Here is a 12,688-nt window from a genome sequence, read left to right on the forward strand (position 1 = left end):
ATACAAGTGCACTTCCATGGCAGGAAAAAAACCCAACTACATTTTGCTGCCTATGTAGTCCCCTATTTATACAAATAGGAGTCATTCAGGATGCAGCCATGTTTTCTTCTATTTCTTCTTCCTCAGGGTAGTAAGACTCTCTTTCGCTGTGAACACTGTCGTTATCGCTATCCATGCTGTAAAATTAATGCTATTCTCCTGAGAAATGCTGGCAAAAATGTATACGATTTTTGACAATCTCATAAATAAGTCTTTTTAAAAAAAAAAAGATAAATGTTGACAAAAAATTCTACTATGTTTTGTTGTTGTTGTGAACGAGCGAGTCGCCAGAGGTCCGTATCCGGGGTCCGTAACTGCCGCTTGCCAGCCTATCCGAGCGCAGGATTTGATGGAAACCAGACCGCGAAAAAAATAAATTCTGATACTGACTCCTTACATCTTGAGTATCGGCTAGTACCAATCGAATGTTGTTGTTTTTTCAAACTACTTTAAACGTTAAGCTTTGAAACGATCGCTTTCTTCCAGTCCCAGTAAGCGCGCTGTAAACCTAAAAGGCATTTCTATGTGAGTCTTTGATCTAACCTGCCTCACCTTTAGCAGATTTACTGTGCTGACTGGCTCTTTGATATTACCACATCATGAGGTTTCATCCTGCATCTAGGAACTCCTATACATGCTTTGCGAAATAGCAAGCCTACTCGGTGCTGTTAATAACAGCGAGTGGTTATTGTTATCCGATGACCTAATAAACATCACTGAGCTACAAGCAATTCTGTGATATTTCAGGCGAGATGTATTACAAAATTAGTTTGCGTATGATGACGGGTATCAGTGCCATCTTTACATTTGCTCCAGTAAAGAAGCAGTGTCTCTTTGTGTGTATTTGTTCAGGAGGGTAGCACACAAACAGGAGACAAATCGATGGTCATAGATAATGAAGTGGCAGCGGAGAAGGTAATATGCACACTATCTATAGAATATATCTATATATCAGGGCTTTGAACCGGTTCAAGGAACGAAAACGAAAACCGAGAACTTTTTCTATTTCACATGGAACAGAAACGAAACCAGAAACTTTATTATTTTTTATGTTCCGGAACAGAAACGCTTATTAAAAATAATGTTAACCGGTTAATACCGGTTTTTATTTCGTTCCTCAAAGTTTCCGTAGCCTACAAATAAAAAAGCCATTCTTCTCCTGCGCAAGTTTCTATGACCCGCTGGGGTTCACTTCCTGTGTGACGTTCGCTGATTGAATGGAGAGAGCGGGAGGGTGGACTACTATCACGTCTCCACATCTTAAATAAGAGGTAAATATTGCAGTCTATCGTTATTCAAAAACGTCAATTTCAAACACGATATCAATATATTTGTCCACGTTAATGAGAGGCTCGCGAACATTAAATGACGTTAACCTCTGTTAGCCTATCAATGCATAGGGCCTGACTAGCCTTTGGTAACACACTAAACGAATTATCTTTCATTTTTGGCACTTTTTCTGTTTGTGTAGATGGGAAGACATACTGAGAATCCAAATCGCCAACATTTGAAATAATAATTGTTTTGAATTATTTCTTGTCTTATTTAATGAAGGTTGTAATAGAATTAGCCTACATTTGGCTTAAGCTGGATGAGACAGAGACATAATTTTATAGCCATTTGTTAAACAGCTGACAGGGAACGTAATTAACCGTTCCGGGAACGAAATTTTTTTGTTCTAACCGGTTCGGGAACGTCTATTTAATGGTGGAACCCAAAACCGGAAACGTTAAAATTCTGTTTCTGTTCGGAACGAACCAATAGGAAAAAAATTCTGGTTCAAAGCCCTGCTATATATAGATTTATTTTGTCAGCTACAAGAGATTTTATTGTGTTTTGCTGCAGGTAACATCACTGCTGAGCAAAGGGAAGAGCTCAGGGAAGCTCACTCTCTGTACAGACAGCCATCCCCCAATATCAACCTCATCCAGTCAGACACGGAGACTATCCGACCCAGCGGCGCTCTCGAGCATGCCTCAGTCCCTGACACCCCCTGAAGTGGAATCAAACAAGAGTGAGGAAGTCAAAGATGAACATTTTATGGTTAAAAAAACGTCATCTGCATTTTATGGTTCCTGACAAGGTTATTATGGTAACGTTGATTCAGGTTCCAGTAGATCATCAACCCCTGCGACCTTGACCTCCGACCCTGTGACCTGCCCCATAATCCCTGGTTGTGAAACTACCATTGATATCTCGAAAGGAAGAACAGGACTCGGCCTCAGCATTGTGGGTGGCTGTGACACACTCCTGGTAAATATTTAAATTAGCTTTGTTATACGTACACCAGAGGTGGACAGTAACGAAGCACATTTACTTGAGTACTGTACTTAAGTACACTTTTTGAGTATCTGTACTTTATTCTTTTTTTTGGAAACTTATGACTTTAACTTCACTACATTTAGCCTAGGTCACAACCGGACGTACGATTTTTTGGCCGTGCGATTTTTGGCGTTTCCCAAATCGCTGCGTTTTTTTTTTTTTTCATGGAGAAAGACGCACGTTGGCCATAAGTTTGTCTTGCAACCTGAAAAAAACGTAAGCGCCCGTAGAGTTTGTTTGACATGACAAAGAACCTCTGCGGCCGGTCTGCGGCTCGAAAATCAGCACGTCACACGCGCGCCCTCCGTGCGTTCCTTGCGTTTTTTGTACGTAGACCGGCCGTAGGAGCACGTACGGCCGGTTGTGACCGAGGCTTTTGGAAGGCGAATATCGTACTTTTCACTCCACTGCATTTCTATCAAGCTCCTCGTTACTCGTTACTATGAAGCAGCTTTGAAAGTGGAAGTTTTTTTCTTTTCTTTTCTAAAACGTGCTCGTTTTTTTCCCAGGTGACACTGAGACAGCCCATAAGTAATCACTCGGGTCACGTCACGAGTATAGACTGTATAAAATCAAGTTCAATTATTTCTCCGCAGTGTTACTTAAACACGATCAGTTGATGGCAGAATGGAAGGAGGCGGTTCTTCTGGAGAACGCACGCACGCACTCATGGCCCATGAACCCATGTTTCAGTTTTCTGAAAGGATTAAAGATTCATTTCGTTTTAAATGTTTGCATGGTTTGCCTAAAACAAACCACATCACAGCCTACAAAAACTTGCCGTCCGACCTGCGGAAGCATACTGAGGGATGTAAACGTTTTATTCCAAGAGAAAGCTTGCAGTGAAGCTGTTTGTGCTTTTAGAGCTAGCGATAACGTTGCAGTAGCTATACGGTCTGGTTAGTCAAATGACTTTCTACGGATTTGCCCACCAAGTTGCCGTAGCCTTGTCCACGGCTAACGTTAACACATAGCTAGTTAACTTGGACACTGTTAGTTAGCGTGTAAAAACAGAGTTACGCTAACATGAATAACGTTAACTTATCTGAAGTCCTTTCAGAAATATGTTTGAGCATAATCTTGCTAAATAAACAATGTAGAAATCTTTCTTTTCTAGTAACGTTAGCTACCCAATATGATTTCGAGTTTGAAAAGAGTTTGCAAGCATGTCAGGTGGAGTTTCACTGACTAGCTAGCTTAACATTAAACCACCATGATGCACAGCATGCGTTCATTTTGTGAATTCACATTTCTGTCTTTGGTAACGGCGTTAGGGTTTGTAAGCGTTGTGTCCATGATACGATGCGCTGACAGAAAATGTACTTTTAATACTTAAGTATTTTTAAAAGCAAGTACTTTAACTTATGTAAAAATTTGACTGGACAACTTTCACTTGTATCGGAGTAACATTTGACCAGCGGGATCTGTACTTTGACTTAAGTAATGAAGTTGGGTACTTTGTCCACCTCTGACGCACAGTATGTAAGTAGATGGGTGTGTGAGAAAGATACAGGTCTGATCTGTCATGCGCAGTGTGTTAACGTCAAAATGCTTCACAGGGTGCTATTATAATTCATGAGGTGTATGAGGAAGGTGCTGCTGCTAAAGATGGCCGACTCTGGGCAGGAGATCAGATCCTAGAGGTAAACTTTAATCTAATTTATTTAACCATTAGCATTATATTGTATTAACATCTGTGTACCATCTCTGTGGAATATCATTATTCGGACAGCACACACCTATAATGCAACATCGCAAAATTGGGAAATAATGGACGGAGGAGGAAGTGAAAAACACAAAGTGCGTGTTTGTCTCTCTCAGAACTGAAAAGAAAGTTGTGAACTTGTTGTCATCCGTATTTCACTAGACAACCATTTTATGATCGTTGGTGATCAGCAGGGTTTTCTCAGTCTGTTCTTGTTGATTTCAAGTCAAACATTTTAAAGTATGCCGACCCATAATATACGTTCTCCTTTCTACGTAAATCCAGATTATTCACACTTTGATTTATTTAGTAGTGATACACGTGAAGCAGACATAGAAGTTACACAACACAGTTATTTATGCTAGGTGTCGTGGTTATGTAGTCTTAATGAGCTTTGAAGTAGATTTGTGATTTAAGTTTTTTTTTTTTTTTGACTCCCTCACTTCTGTTCAGGTGAACGGTATTGACTTGCGTACAGCGTCCCATGACGAAGCAATAAACGTGTTGAGGCAGACTCCACAGCAAGTGCGTCTGACTGTGTTCCGTGATGAAGCACAGTATAAGGAGGACGAGCTGTGGGACGTGCTGTCAGTTGAGCTGCAGAAGAAACCAGGCCAAGGCCTCGGACTCAGTATTGTTGGAAGAAGGTACTGGGGTGAACTGGAATGAAGTCGTCTATATCATGCCAAGCACACCAACTAAACACAAAATATACCATTTAACCACCATTTCAATCAATCAATCAATCAATCAATCAATCAATCAATCAATTTCCTTTATTTAACCAGGCAAAAGACTCACTGAGATTAAAATCTTTTTTCCAAGAGTGACCTGGCCAAGAGGGCAGCATAAACATCCATCCATTATCTGTAGCAAGCTGGAGCCTATCCCAGCTGACTACGGGCGAAAGGCGGGGTACACCCTGGACAAGTCGCCAGGTCATCACAGGGCTGACACATATGGCCCTTTTCCACTACCCTTTTTCAGCTCACTTCAGCTCGCTTCAGCTCACTTCAGCCCGACACGGCTCGCGTTTCGACTACCAAAAACCAGCACGACTCAGCTCACTTCAGCCCTGCTTAGCCCCTAAAACTCGCACGGTTTTGGAGTAGGGCTGAAGTGAGCCAAAGCGAGCCGAGTGAGGCTGGGGGCGTGAGCAGACACTCCCCTGTGCACTGATTGGTGAGGAGGAGTGTCCTCACATGCCCACACACGCCCCGCGAGCGTGCTGGGATCTGTAAACACCGCAAACCCGGAAGGAGAAGAATTACGAATTACGAGAATTTCTGAAGCCTTATGCGCCTCGCCTCATCTATACGCTCTTGCCAGTATCTGTCCGCGTTGTCGGTGACAACAAGCCACAGCACCAAGACCAGCAACACTAACGACACCATGTCCTCCATGTTTATTGTTTACTCTCCGGGTCGTGAGACTACCGCTTAAAAGCTCACTGATGTCACTGTTTGCGCTGCTTAACGACATCACGTGACGTCCACCCACTTTCGCTAACTCCACCCAATGTGTCCACCCACTTCCAGCCAGCACGGTTCAGCGCGGTTGTAGTCGAAATGCAACTCCAACAGCCCCGCTCAGCCCGACTCAGCACGGCACGGCTCAGCCCGACTCAGCCGCGTTTGTAGTGGAAAAGCGGCAATAGACACAGACAACCATTCACACTCACATTCACACCTACGCTCAATTTAGAGTCACCAGTTAACCTAACCTGCATGTCTTTGGACTGTGGGGGAAACCGGAGCACCCGGAGGAAACCCACGCGGACACGGGGAGAACATGCAAACTCCGCACAGAAAGGCCCTCGCCGGCCACGGGGCTCGAACCCAGACCTTCTTGCTGTGAGGCGACAGCGCTAACCACTACGCCACCGTGCCGCCCATAGTGCAAAATAAAAGCAAAAAAAAAAAACAAAACAGTATAGTACAAAATAAAGGTAAATGTTGTGCAAAATTGGCAGTATAATACAAAAATAAGGCAACGATAGAACATAGCAGTGAAAAAGGGCAGTAATGTGCAAATATGTGCAAACAAATGTAAACAGATGTAAACAGTCAAGGACAGTTTACAGTGAGGTAGTCCATGGTTATAGACTCCTGTCAGCTGTTCAGGAGTCAAGTCAAGTCAAGTCTGTTTCTGGAGCGCTTTTAATAATAGACATTGTCCCAAAGCAGTTTTACAGAATTTGAATGACTTAAGACATGAGCTAATTTTATCCCTAATCTATCCCCAATGAGCAAGCCTGTGGCGACGGTGGCAAGGAAAAACTCCCTCAGACAACACGAGGAAGAAACCTCGAGAGGAACCAGACTCAAAAGGGAACCCATCCTCATTTGGGCAACAACAGACAGCATGACTATATAACATTCAACAGTTTTAACAAGAAGTCAGTTTCGTTGAGGTTATAAACTCTTCATTGATGGAAACTTGAGTGCAAAACTGTTCATGACAACTGCAGTCCTAAAGTTAGCAAGTCAACTGTAGTCCTCAGCCATAAAAGCGTTACTGTAAGTGTCCAGAGCGTCCTCCAGGTGTGACTTTCAACTGTCCATATGGGGCTGTCCTCCACAGGAGCGATGTGATGAGACTCCAACCAGACATAGAGCACCAGGATGGATCGGGCAGGTCCGAGGAGCAGAAGTGGTCAGCATCTCGATCCCAGGATTGACAACAGGAGTATGATGGCGGTGGGAAAGAAAAAGAGTTCTTTAGTCTGACAGTCTTACATTTCACACTTCTGTACCTCCGGCCTGAGGGTAGAAGTGTGAACAGTCCATGCTGGGGGTGGGTGGGGTCTTTGAGGATGGAGGCAGCTCTCCTGTGGACTCTGTGATGGTAGATGCTCTGCAGAGAGGGCAGTGGAGTTCTGGTGATCCTCTCAGCAGTCTTCACCACCCTCTGCAGGCATTTCCGGTCCGGACTGCTGCCGTACCATGCAGTGATGCAGTTGGTCAGGATGCTCTCAATCGCACAGCTGTAGAAGTTGCTGAGGATCTTGGGCGACATACCAAACTTCCTCAACCTCCTCAGAAAGTACAGCCGCTGTTGAGCCTTCCTAACCAGCTGTGTGGGGTTAGGTGTCCACGTGAGGTCCTTACTGATGTGAACACCCAGATATTTGAAGCTGCTCACCCTCTCCACCTCAAGCTCCCGGATGAACAGTGGCCGATGAGGTCTCTTCTCCTTCCTCATGTCCATGATGAGCTCCTTCGTCTTGTCCATGTTGAGGATGAGGTTGTTGTCCTCACACCATGACACCAGACTGGCCACCTCCGTCCTGTAGGCCGCTTTGTCTCTGCCAGTAATGGGTCCGATCACTGCAGTGTCGTCGTGAACTTCAGGATGATGTTGTCCTTGTAGGAGGCGACACAGTCGTGGGTGAACAGGGTGTAGAGGATGGGGCTGAGTACGCATCCCTGTGGGGTGCCAATGTTTGTGATAATGCTGGCTAAAGGCCTATTACCAATCCTGATAGTGGGTGGGTCACTGTTTCGGAAGTTCTTTAAAGTGCATATCCTGGACCAATTTCATTTTTTTTTTAAAATATGAAAGAATGTCCCTTTACACACTCATCCAGAAGGGTAATTTTGCACAAGGCCATCTGTCTACAGCAGAAAAAAATAAAATAACAAAACGCGTCTGGAAAAATCCCAAGGGAGTCTGGAGCCAGATTCGTGACGTCACCTGCGGAAGCGCCAGCAGGCTGCGAGACCTTGCACAGTTTCAGTGCACAGCCTGTGTAGACCAAGTTTAGCAGCGAGCGATTTTGCACTGAAATATGGAATTGTCACTTGAGCGCAGTGTTACTTCACCTTTGGATGAAGAATATAATGAGATGTCAGAATTGTTTCTTACCCTGGCAACAGTCAACTTGTGAATTGCTGATTTTCTTGGGCTTTTTCTCGGCTCTGCTTGGTCCTCGGCTTCGAGGGCCTCAGTGGATGCGGCACTTTGCCTTCTGTCAGGGGAGATGAGTACGGCTGGCTCCTTTGGTGACGCTGACACAGATGGAGACGGTGTTGCTTTGGGCATTCTGACAGATGGAACTGCGTCTTTTTTCAGATCAAGTTGCCTCGCGAAGCCCATTTCCCACTGCAAATAGTTCTCAAAGTTGTCGGGCCTTGTGAAGTAAGCACCGCAAATAATGCTGTGGTCTGTAGCATGTAGCCAATTTTTCCAGGTGCCTCGCATGAAGCGCTCCCATTTCTCTCTCATTGTCCGGTCTTTTGGGAAACGATGAGTACTAATCCCATCAAGATTGGTGTTGCTACACCCTCCTACGATACATCTGTTAACCATTTTAATAATTACGTGATAACGTTGAAGAAATTTGCAGAAAACCACCAGGTCGTTTCCTCATAAACAAACCAGCGCTGACGTAGGATTCAGAGGGAGGCGTCCCGCACGCGACGTCATGAAAATCAATGTTTGCCGGGAAATCCAAACGCCAAGTTTTTTCAGAGGCGGACCAATTCGCCTCAAATGGCTTGATTTCAACTGAATTTTTCTGGTATTGCGCAATGTAAAAAAAATTGCAGAGAATGCAGAATGTGACAGATATTTGACCAAAGTTTAATATAAAATAGGAGAATTACATTGATCTTGCTCCTGAATTTACCTGTGATATGCACTTTAATTCTTTGAACCACGTTTCCTGTTTTTTTAAAAGCGTAGCTTGAAGCTTGTAAAATAAAAATTGTGTGTAACTAGTGATGACCCACTTTAACATGCACAATCAGCTCTCCTTCTCTTAATAATCCAATCTTTATTTTTAATCCATCTAGTCTAGAAAGCAGGTTGGGTCAGTGCCAACTAGTAGTGGTGAACGATGTCTTAATGTCCACATTCTCAATTTTTTCCTCCTACAGGAACGATACAGGTGTGTTTGTGTCCGATATTGTGAAGGGAGGCATTGTGGAGAGTGATGGCCGGCTCTTGCAGGGAGATCAGATTTTGTCTGTTAACGGTGAGGATGTTCGGACAGCAACACAGGAGTCCGTTGCTGCTCTGCTAAAGGTAAATAAACAAACAAACGTCTCATTGACTTAAAAAAAAAAGTGTCTTTTTTATATTTATCATGTAAATCCAATACTTCCTGTTTGCTGTAAATATCTACACAACATTTAAACAATGCACTGGACATGAGCCATGATTTTGTATCCTGTCCCTATTTAGTGTTGTGTTGGTCCAATCAATTTGGAGGTGGGACGCTTTAAGGCAGGGCCATTCCACTCAGAGAGACGCCTGTCTCAAGGCAGTCAGGTGGGTCACTGTTTCGGAAATTCTTTAATTCTTTGAGCTACTTTTCCTGTTTTTTTTAAAAGTGTAGTTTGAAGCTTGTAAAATAAAGTGTGCGTGCGTGTGTGTAGTTAAGTGAAGGTGGAAGCTGTAAAGCCAGCCTGGCATCTTTCACTGGTTCTGGCAGATCACAAGAAGACTTTGAGAACAGTCACAGAAGTCAGGAATGTAAGCACAAACACAATCCTCAGATAAAGATCTGAATATGTACATACACGGCACAGATTACCGTTTACTCAATACATGTTCTCTCTCTCAGCACTGGACCAAGACATCCGAACTGTGGAGCTCTCCAAGGTAAAAGAGTTACTGGATGGATGGATGGATGGATGGATGGATGGTAAAGAAAGGAAGGGAATGAAAAGATAAAGAAATGGAAAGGTAGGGAGGGCATGGAAAGGAAGGAGGGAAACAAATGGAAAAGAAGAAAGGGAACAAAAAAGAGGGAAAGGAGAAAGGAAATGAAAAGGAAGGAAGAACTCGTATGGAGAGTCAAGTCAAGTTTATTTCTCATCTCGTCTCATCATCTCTAGCCGCTTTATCCTGTTCTACAGGGTCGCAGGCAAGCTGGAGCCTATCCCAGCTGACTACGGGCGAAAGGCGGGGTACACCCTGGACAAGTCGCCAGGTCATCACAGGGCTGACACATAGACACAGACAACCATTCACACTCACATTCACACCTACGCTCAATTTAGAGTCACCAGTTAACCTAACCTGCATGTCTTTGGACTGTGGGGGAAACCGGAGCACCCGGAGGAAACCCACGGGGAGAACATGCAAATTCCACACAGAAAGGCCCTCACCGGCCACGGGGCTCGAACCCGGACCTTCTTGCTGTGAGGCGACAGCGCTAACCACTACACCACCATGCCGCCCGTGTCGCAAAGCACCTTCACAGAATTTGAATGACTTTAAACATGAGCTAATTTTATCCCTAATCTGTCCCCAATGAGCAGCCTGTGGCAACGGTGGCAAGGAAAAACTCCCTCAGACGACACGAGGAAGAAACCTCGAGAGGAACCAGACTCAAAAGGGAACCCATCCTCATTTGGGTGAGAGTAGGGAAAGAATTAAGGGAATGGAAATTGGAAGGAAGGGGGGAAAAAGACAACAGAAAGAACAGGAGAAAAAAGAAAAGAAGGAAGGAGGAAATGAAGAAAAAGATGGAAAGGAAAGGAAGATCAGAACCGAGTTTCATGCGACACTGAACTTATAGATGTTATGGTGTGTGTTTGTTTCAGGGTCCATCTGAGTCCCTGGGGATAAGTATAGCAGGAGGAGTGGGCAGTCCTCTGGGTGATGTGCCCATCTTCATTGCCATGATGAACCCAGCTGGTTTGGCTGCGCAGACACAGAAACTCAGGGTGTGTGTGTGTGTGTGTGTGTGGGGGGGGGGGGGGGGGGGGGGGGGGTATGCACGCATGCACGTTTGTTTTTCCACACCCATGCTACTTTGATATTGTTATGATTTAAAATCAGCACACGTTCACATCCTTTACCAAACAAACAATCTTTCTTTGTCTCACTGCTTCTGTGACAGGTTGGCGATAGGATCATATCTATCTGTGACACGTCTACAGAAGGCATGGCCCACAGCCAAGCTGTATCACTGTTGAAAAACACCACAGGAACCATACGCTTGCAGGTGTAGAGATGTGAACGTGCACAAACAACCACGTTATCTTTTGTACTGAGATGCCGTACTCACAACATGTTGGTTAATATTCGCTCACAGGTTGTCGGAGGGGACACTACAGTAACAGGTCCTGCTCTGGATCAAACATCTGGACTCACCAGCAGCAGCATCTTCCATGATGACCTGGGGTGTGTATGAATACATCAACCCCCACCCACAAAAAAAAAAAAAAAAAACACCCCACACAGAGCTCTGATCAAAAATTAATTATGACTGCTCATGTCAGCTTAAACAGGACACCAGAAGTCGATGACTGACAATTTCTCAAAACTAAATAAACGTGTGAATAGCAGTATAATGTACAGCGCATATAACATCTAACCACTATTTTATTTATTTGTTTTTTTTAAGAACAAGCAAATAACACAGATTCTCAAACAAAAATAAATTGAAGCTTTCTTTGGTTTCACCCTTGCCAAAGAGATTACGAGTTGAAATCTGGTCGTGTCTGAATGTAAATCACGCAGTGCCAGAAGATTAATGCGTGTTGACTAAAATTATTGATTGTTACCATAGAAACGCCTTATTCTGGCTGGCATTCAAGCCACACACTAAGAGCAAGATAACAAAGCAGACAAAATCAGGCAGCTGTCCCGTTAATATTAGCTGACAACAATAAAGTGGCAAAGCTTGCGTTACTCAGACGTGAGCAGAATGTTTAAAGCATCACTTTAATGTGAAAGCTGAAGGTATCCGTGAAATTCTCCCTCATTTTTGGATTTAAAATAAATAAATAAATAAAATTTATTTGAACTATCTTTGTATTAATATTGTGTGTGTGTGTGTGTGTGTCCCCATAGTCCTCCTCAGTGTAAGACTATTAATCTGGAGAGAGGTCCAGACGGCTTGGGTTTCAGCATCGTGGGAGGATTCGGCAGTCCCCATGGTGACCTGCCCATCTATGTTAAAACGGTGTTTGGGAAGGTACAAGATCACAATTCAGAATTCTGTATTTGATAGAGAACTTTGCTATAAAAGGAACACTGTGTGTGTGTGTGTGTGTGTAGGGTGCAGCTGCAGAGGATGGGCGTCTAAAGCGTGGAGATCAGATAGTTGCAGTCAACGGCCAGAGTTTAGAGGGAGTCACACATGAGGAGGCTGTCGGTATTTTAAAAAAAACCAAAGGGACCATCACACTCACCATACTCTCATAAGACACTAAATTATACAGTAGCATACAGTGGTGCTTGAAAGTTTGTGAACCCTTTAGAATTTTCTATATTTCTGTATAAATATGACCTAAAACAACATCAGATTTTCACACAAGTCCTAAAAGTAGATAAAGAGAACCCAGTTAAACAAATGAGACAAAAATATCATACTTGGTCATTTATTTATTGAGGAAAATGATCCAATATTACATATCTGTGAGTGGCAAAAGTATGTGAACCTTTGCTTTCAGTATCTGGTGTGACCCCCTTGTGCAGCAATAACTGCAACTAAACGTTTGTGGTAACCGTTGATCAGTCCTGCACACCGGCTCGGAGGAATTTTAGCCCATTCCTCCGTACAGAACAGCTTCAACTCTGGGATGTTGGTGGGTTTCCTCACATGAACTGCTCGCTTCAGGTCCTTCCACAACATTTCCATTGGATTAAGGTCAGGACTTTGAC

At 43.8% G+C, this 12,688-nt stretch overlaps 1 protein-coding gene across 7 annotated transcripts in view; it reads left to right on the forward strand.

The window, feature by feature from the left end:
* LOC132883413 (multiple PDZ domain protein) overlaps positions 1 to 12,278 on the forward strand; it is a 135,816-nt gene extending 123,538 nt beyond the window's left edge. For 6 of the 7 annotated variants that reach the window (XM_060917031.1, XM_060917035.1, XM_060917034.1 and 3 more), the window contains 14 exons: positions 892 to 954; positions 1,885 to 2,053; positions 2,147 to 2,292; positions 3,921 to 4,004; positions 4,520 to 4,713; positions 8,947 to 9,094; positions 9,254 to 9,340; positions 9,448 to 9,544; positions 9,636 to 9,673; positions 10,621 to 10,743; positions 10,920 to 11,024; positions 11,115 to 11,203; positions 11,876 to 11,999; positions 12,083 to 12,278. In XM_060917031.1, the coding sequence (XP_060773014.1) occupies positions 892 to 954; positions 1,885 to 2,053; positions 2,147 to 2,292; positions 3,921 to 4,004; positions 4,520 to 4,713; positions 8,947 to 9,094; positions 9,254 to 9,340; positions 9,448 to 9,544; positions 9,636 to 9,673; positions 10,621 to 10,743; positions 10,920 to 11,024; positions 11,115 to 11,203; positions 11,876 to 11,999; positions 12,083 to 12,229 (1,614 nt within the window). In that variant the 3' untranslated portion in view covers positions 12,230 to 12,278. The remainder of the gene's footprint in view (positions 1 to 891; positions 955 to 1,884; positions 2,054 to 2,146; positions 2,293 to 3,920; positions 4,005 to 4,519; positions 4,714 to 8,946; positions 9,095 to 9,253; positions 9,341 to 9,447; positions 9,545 to 9,635; positions 9,674 to 10,620; positions 10,744 to 10,919; positions 11,025 to 11,114; positions 11,204 to 11,875; positions 12,000 to 12,082) is intronic. The other variant, XM_060917032.1, reaches the window with a different exon arrangement.
* The last annotated feature ends 410 nt before the right edge of the window (positions 12,279 to 12,688 follow it).

The sequence above is a fragment of the Neoarius graeffei genome, chromosome 3, assembly GCF_027579695.1.
Source record: "Neoarius graeffei isolate fNeoGra1 chromosome 3, fNeoGra1.pri, whole genome shotgun sequence".
Classification (NCBI taxonomy): domain Eukaryota; kingdom Metazoa; phylum Chordata; class Actinopteri; order Siluriformes; family Ariidae; genus Neoarius; species Neoarius graeffei.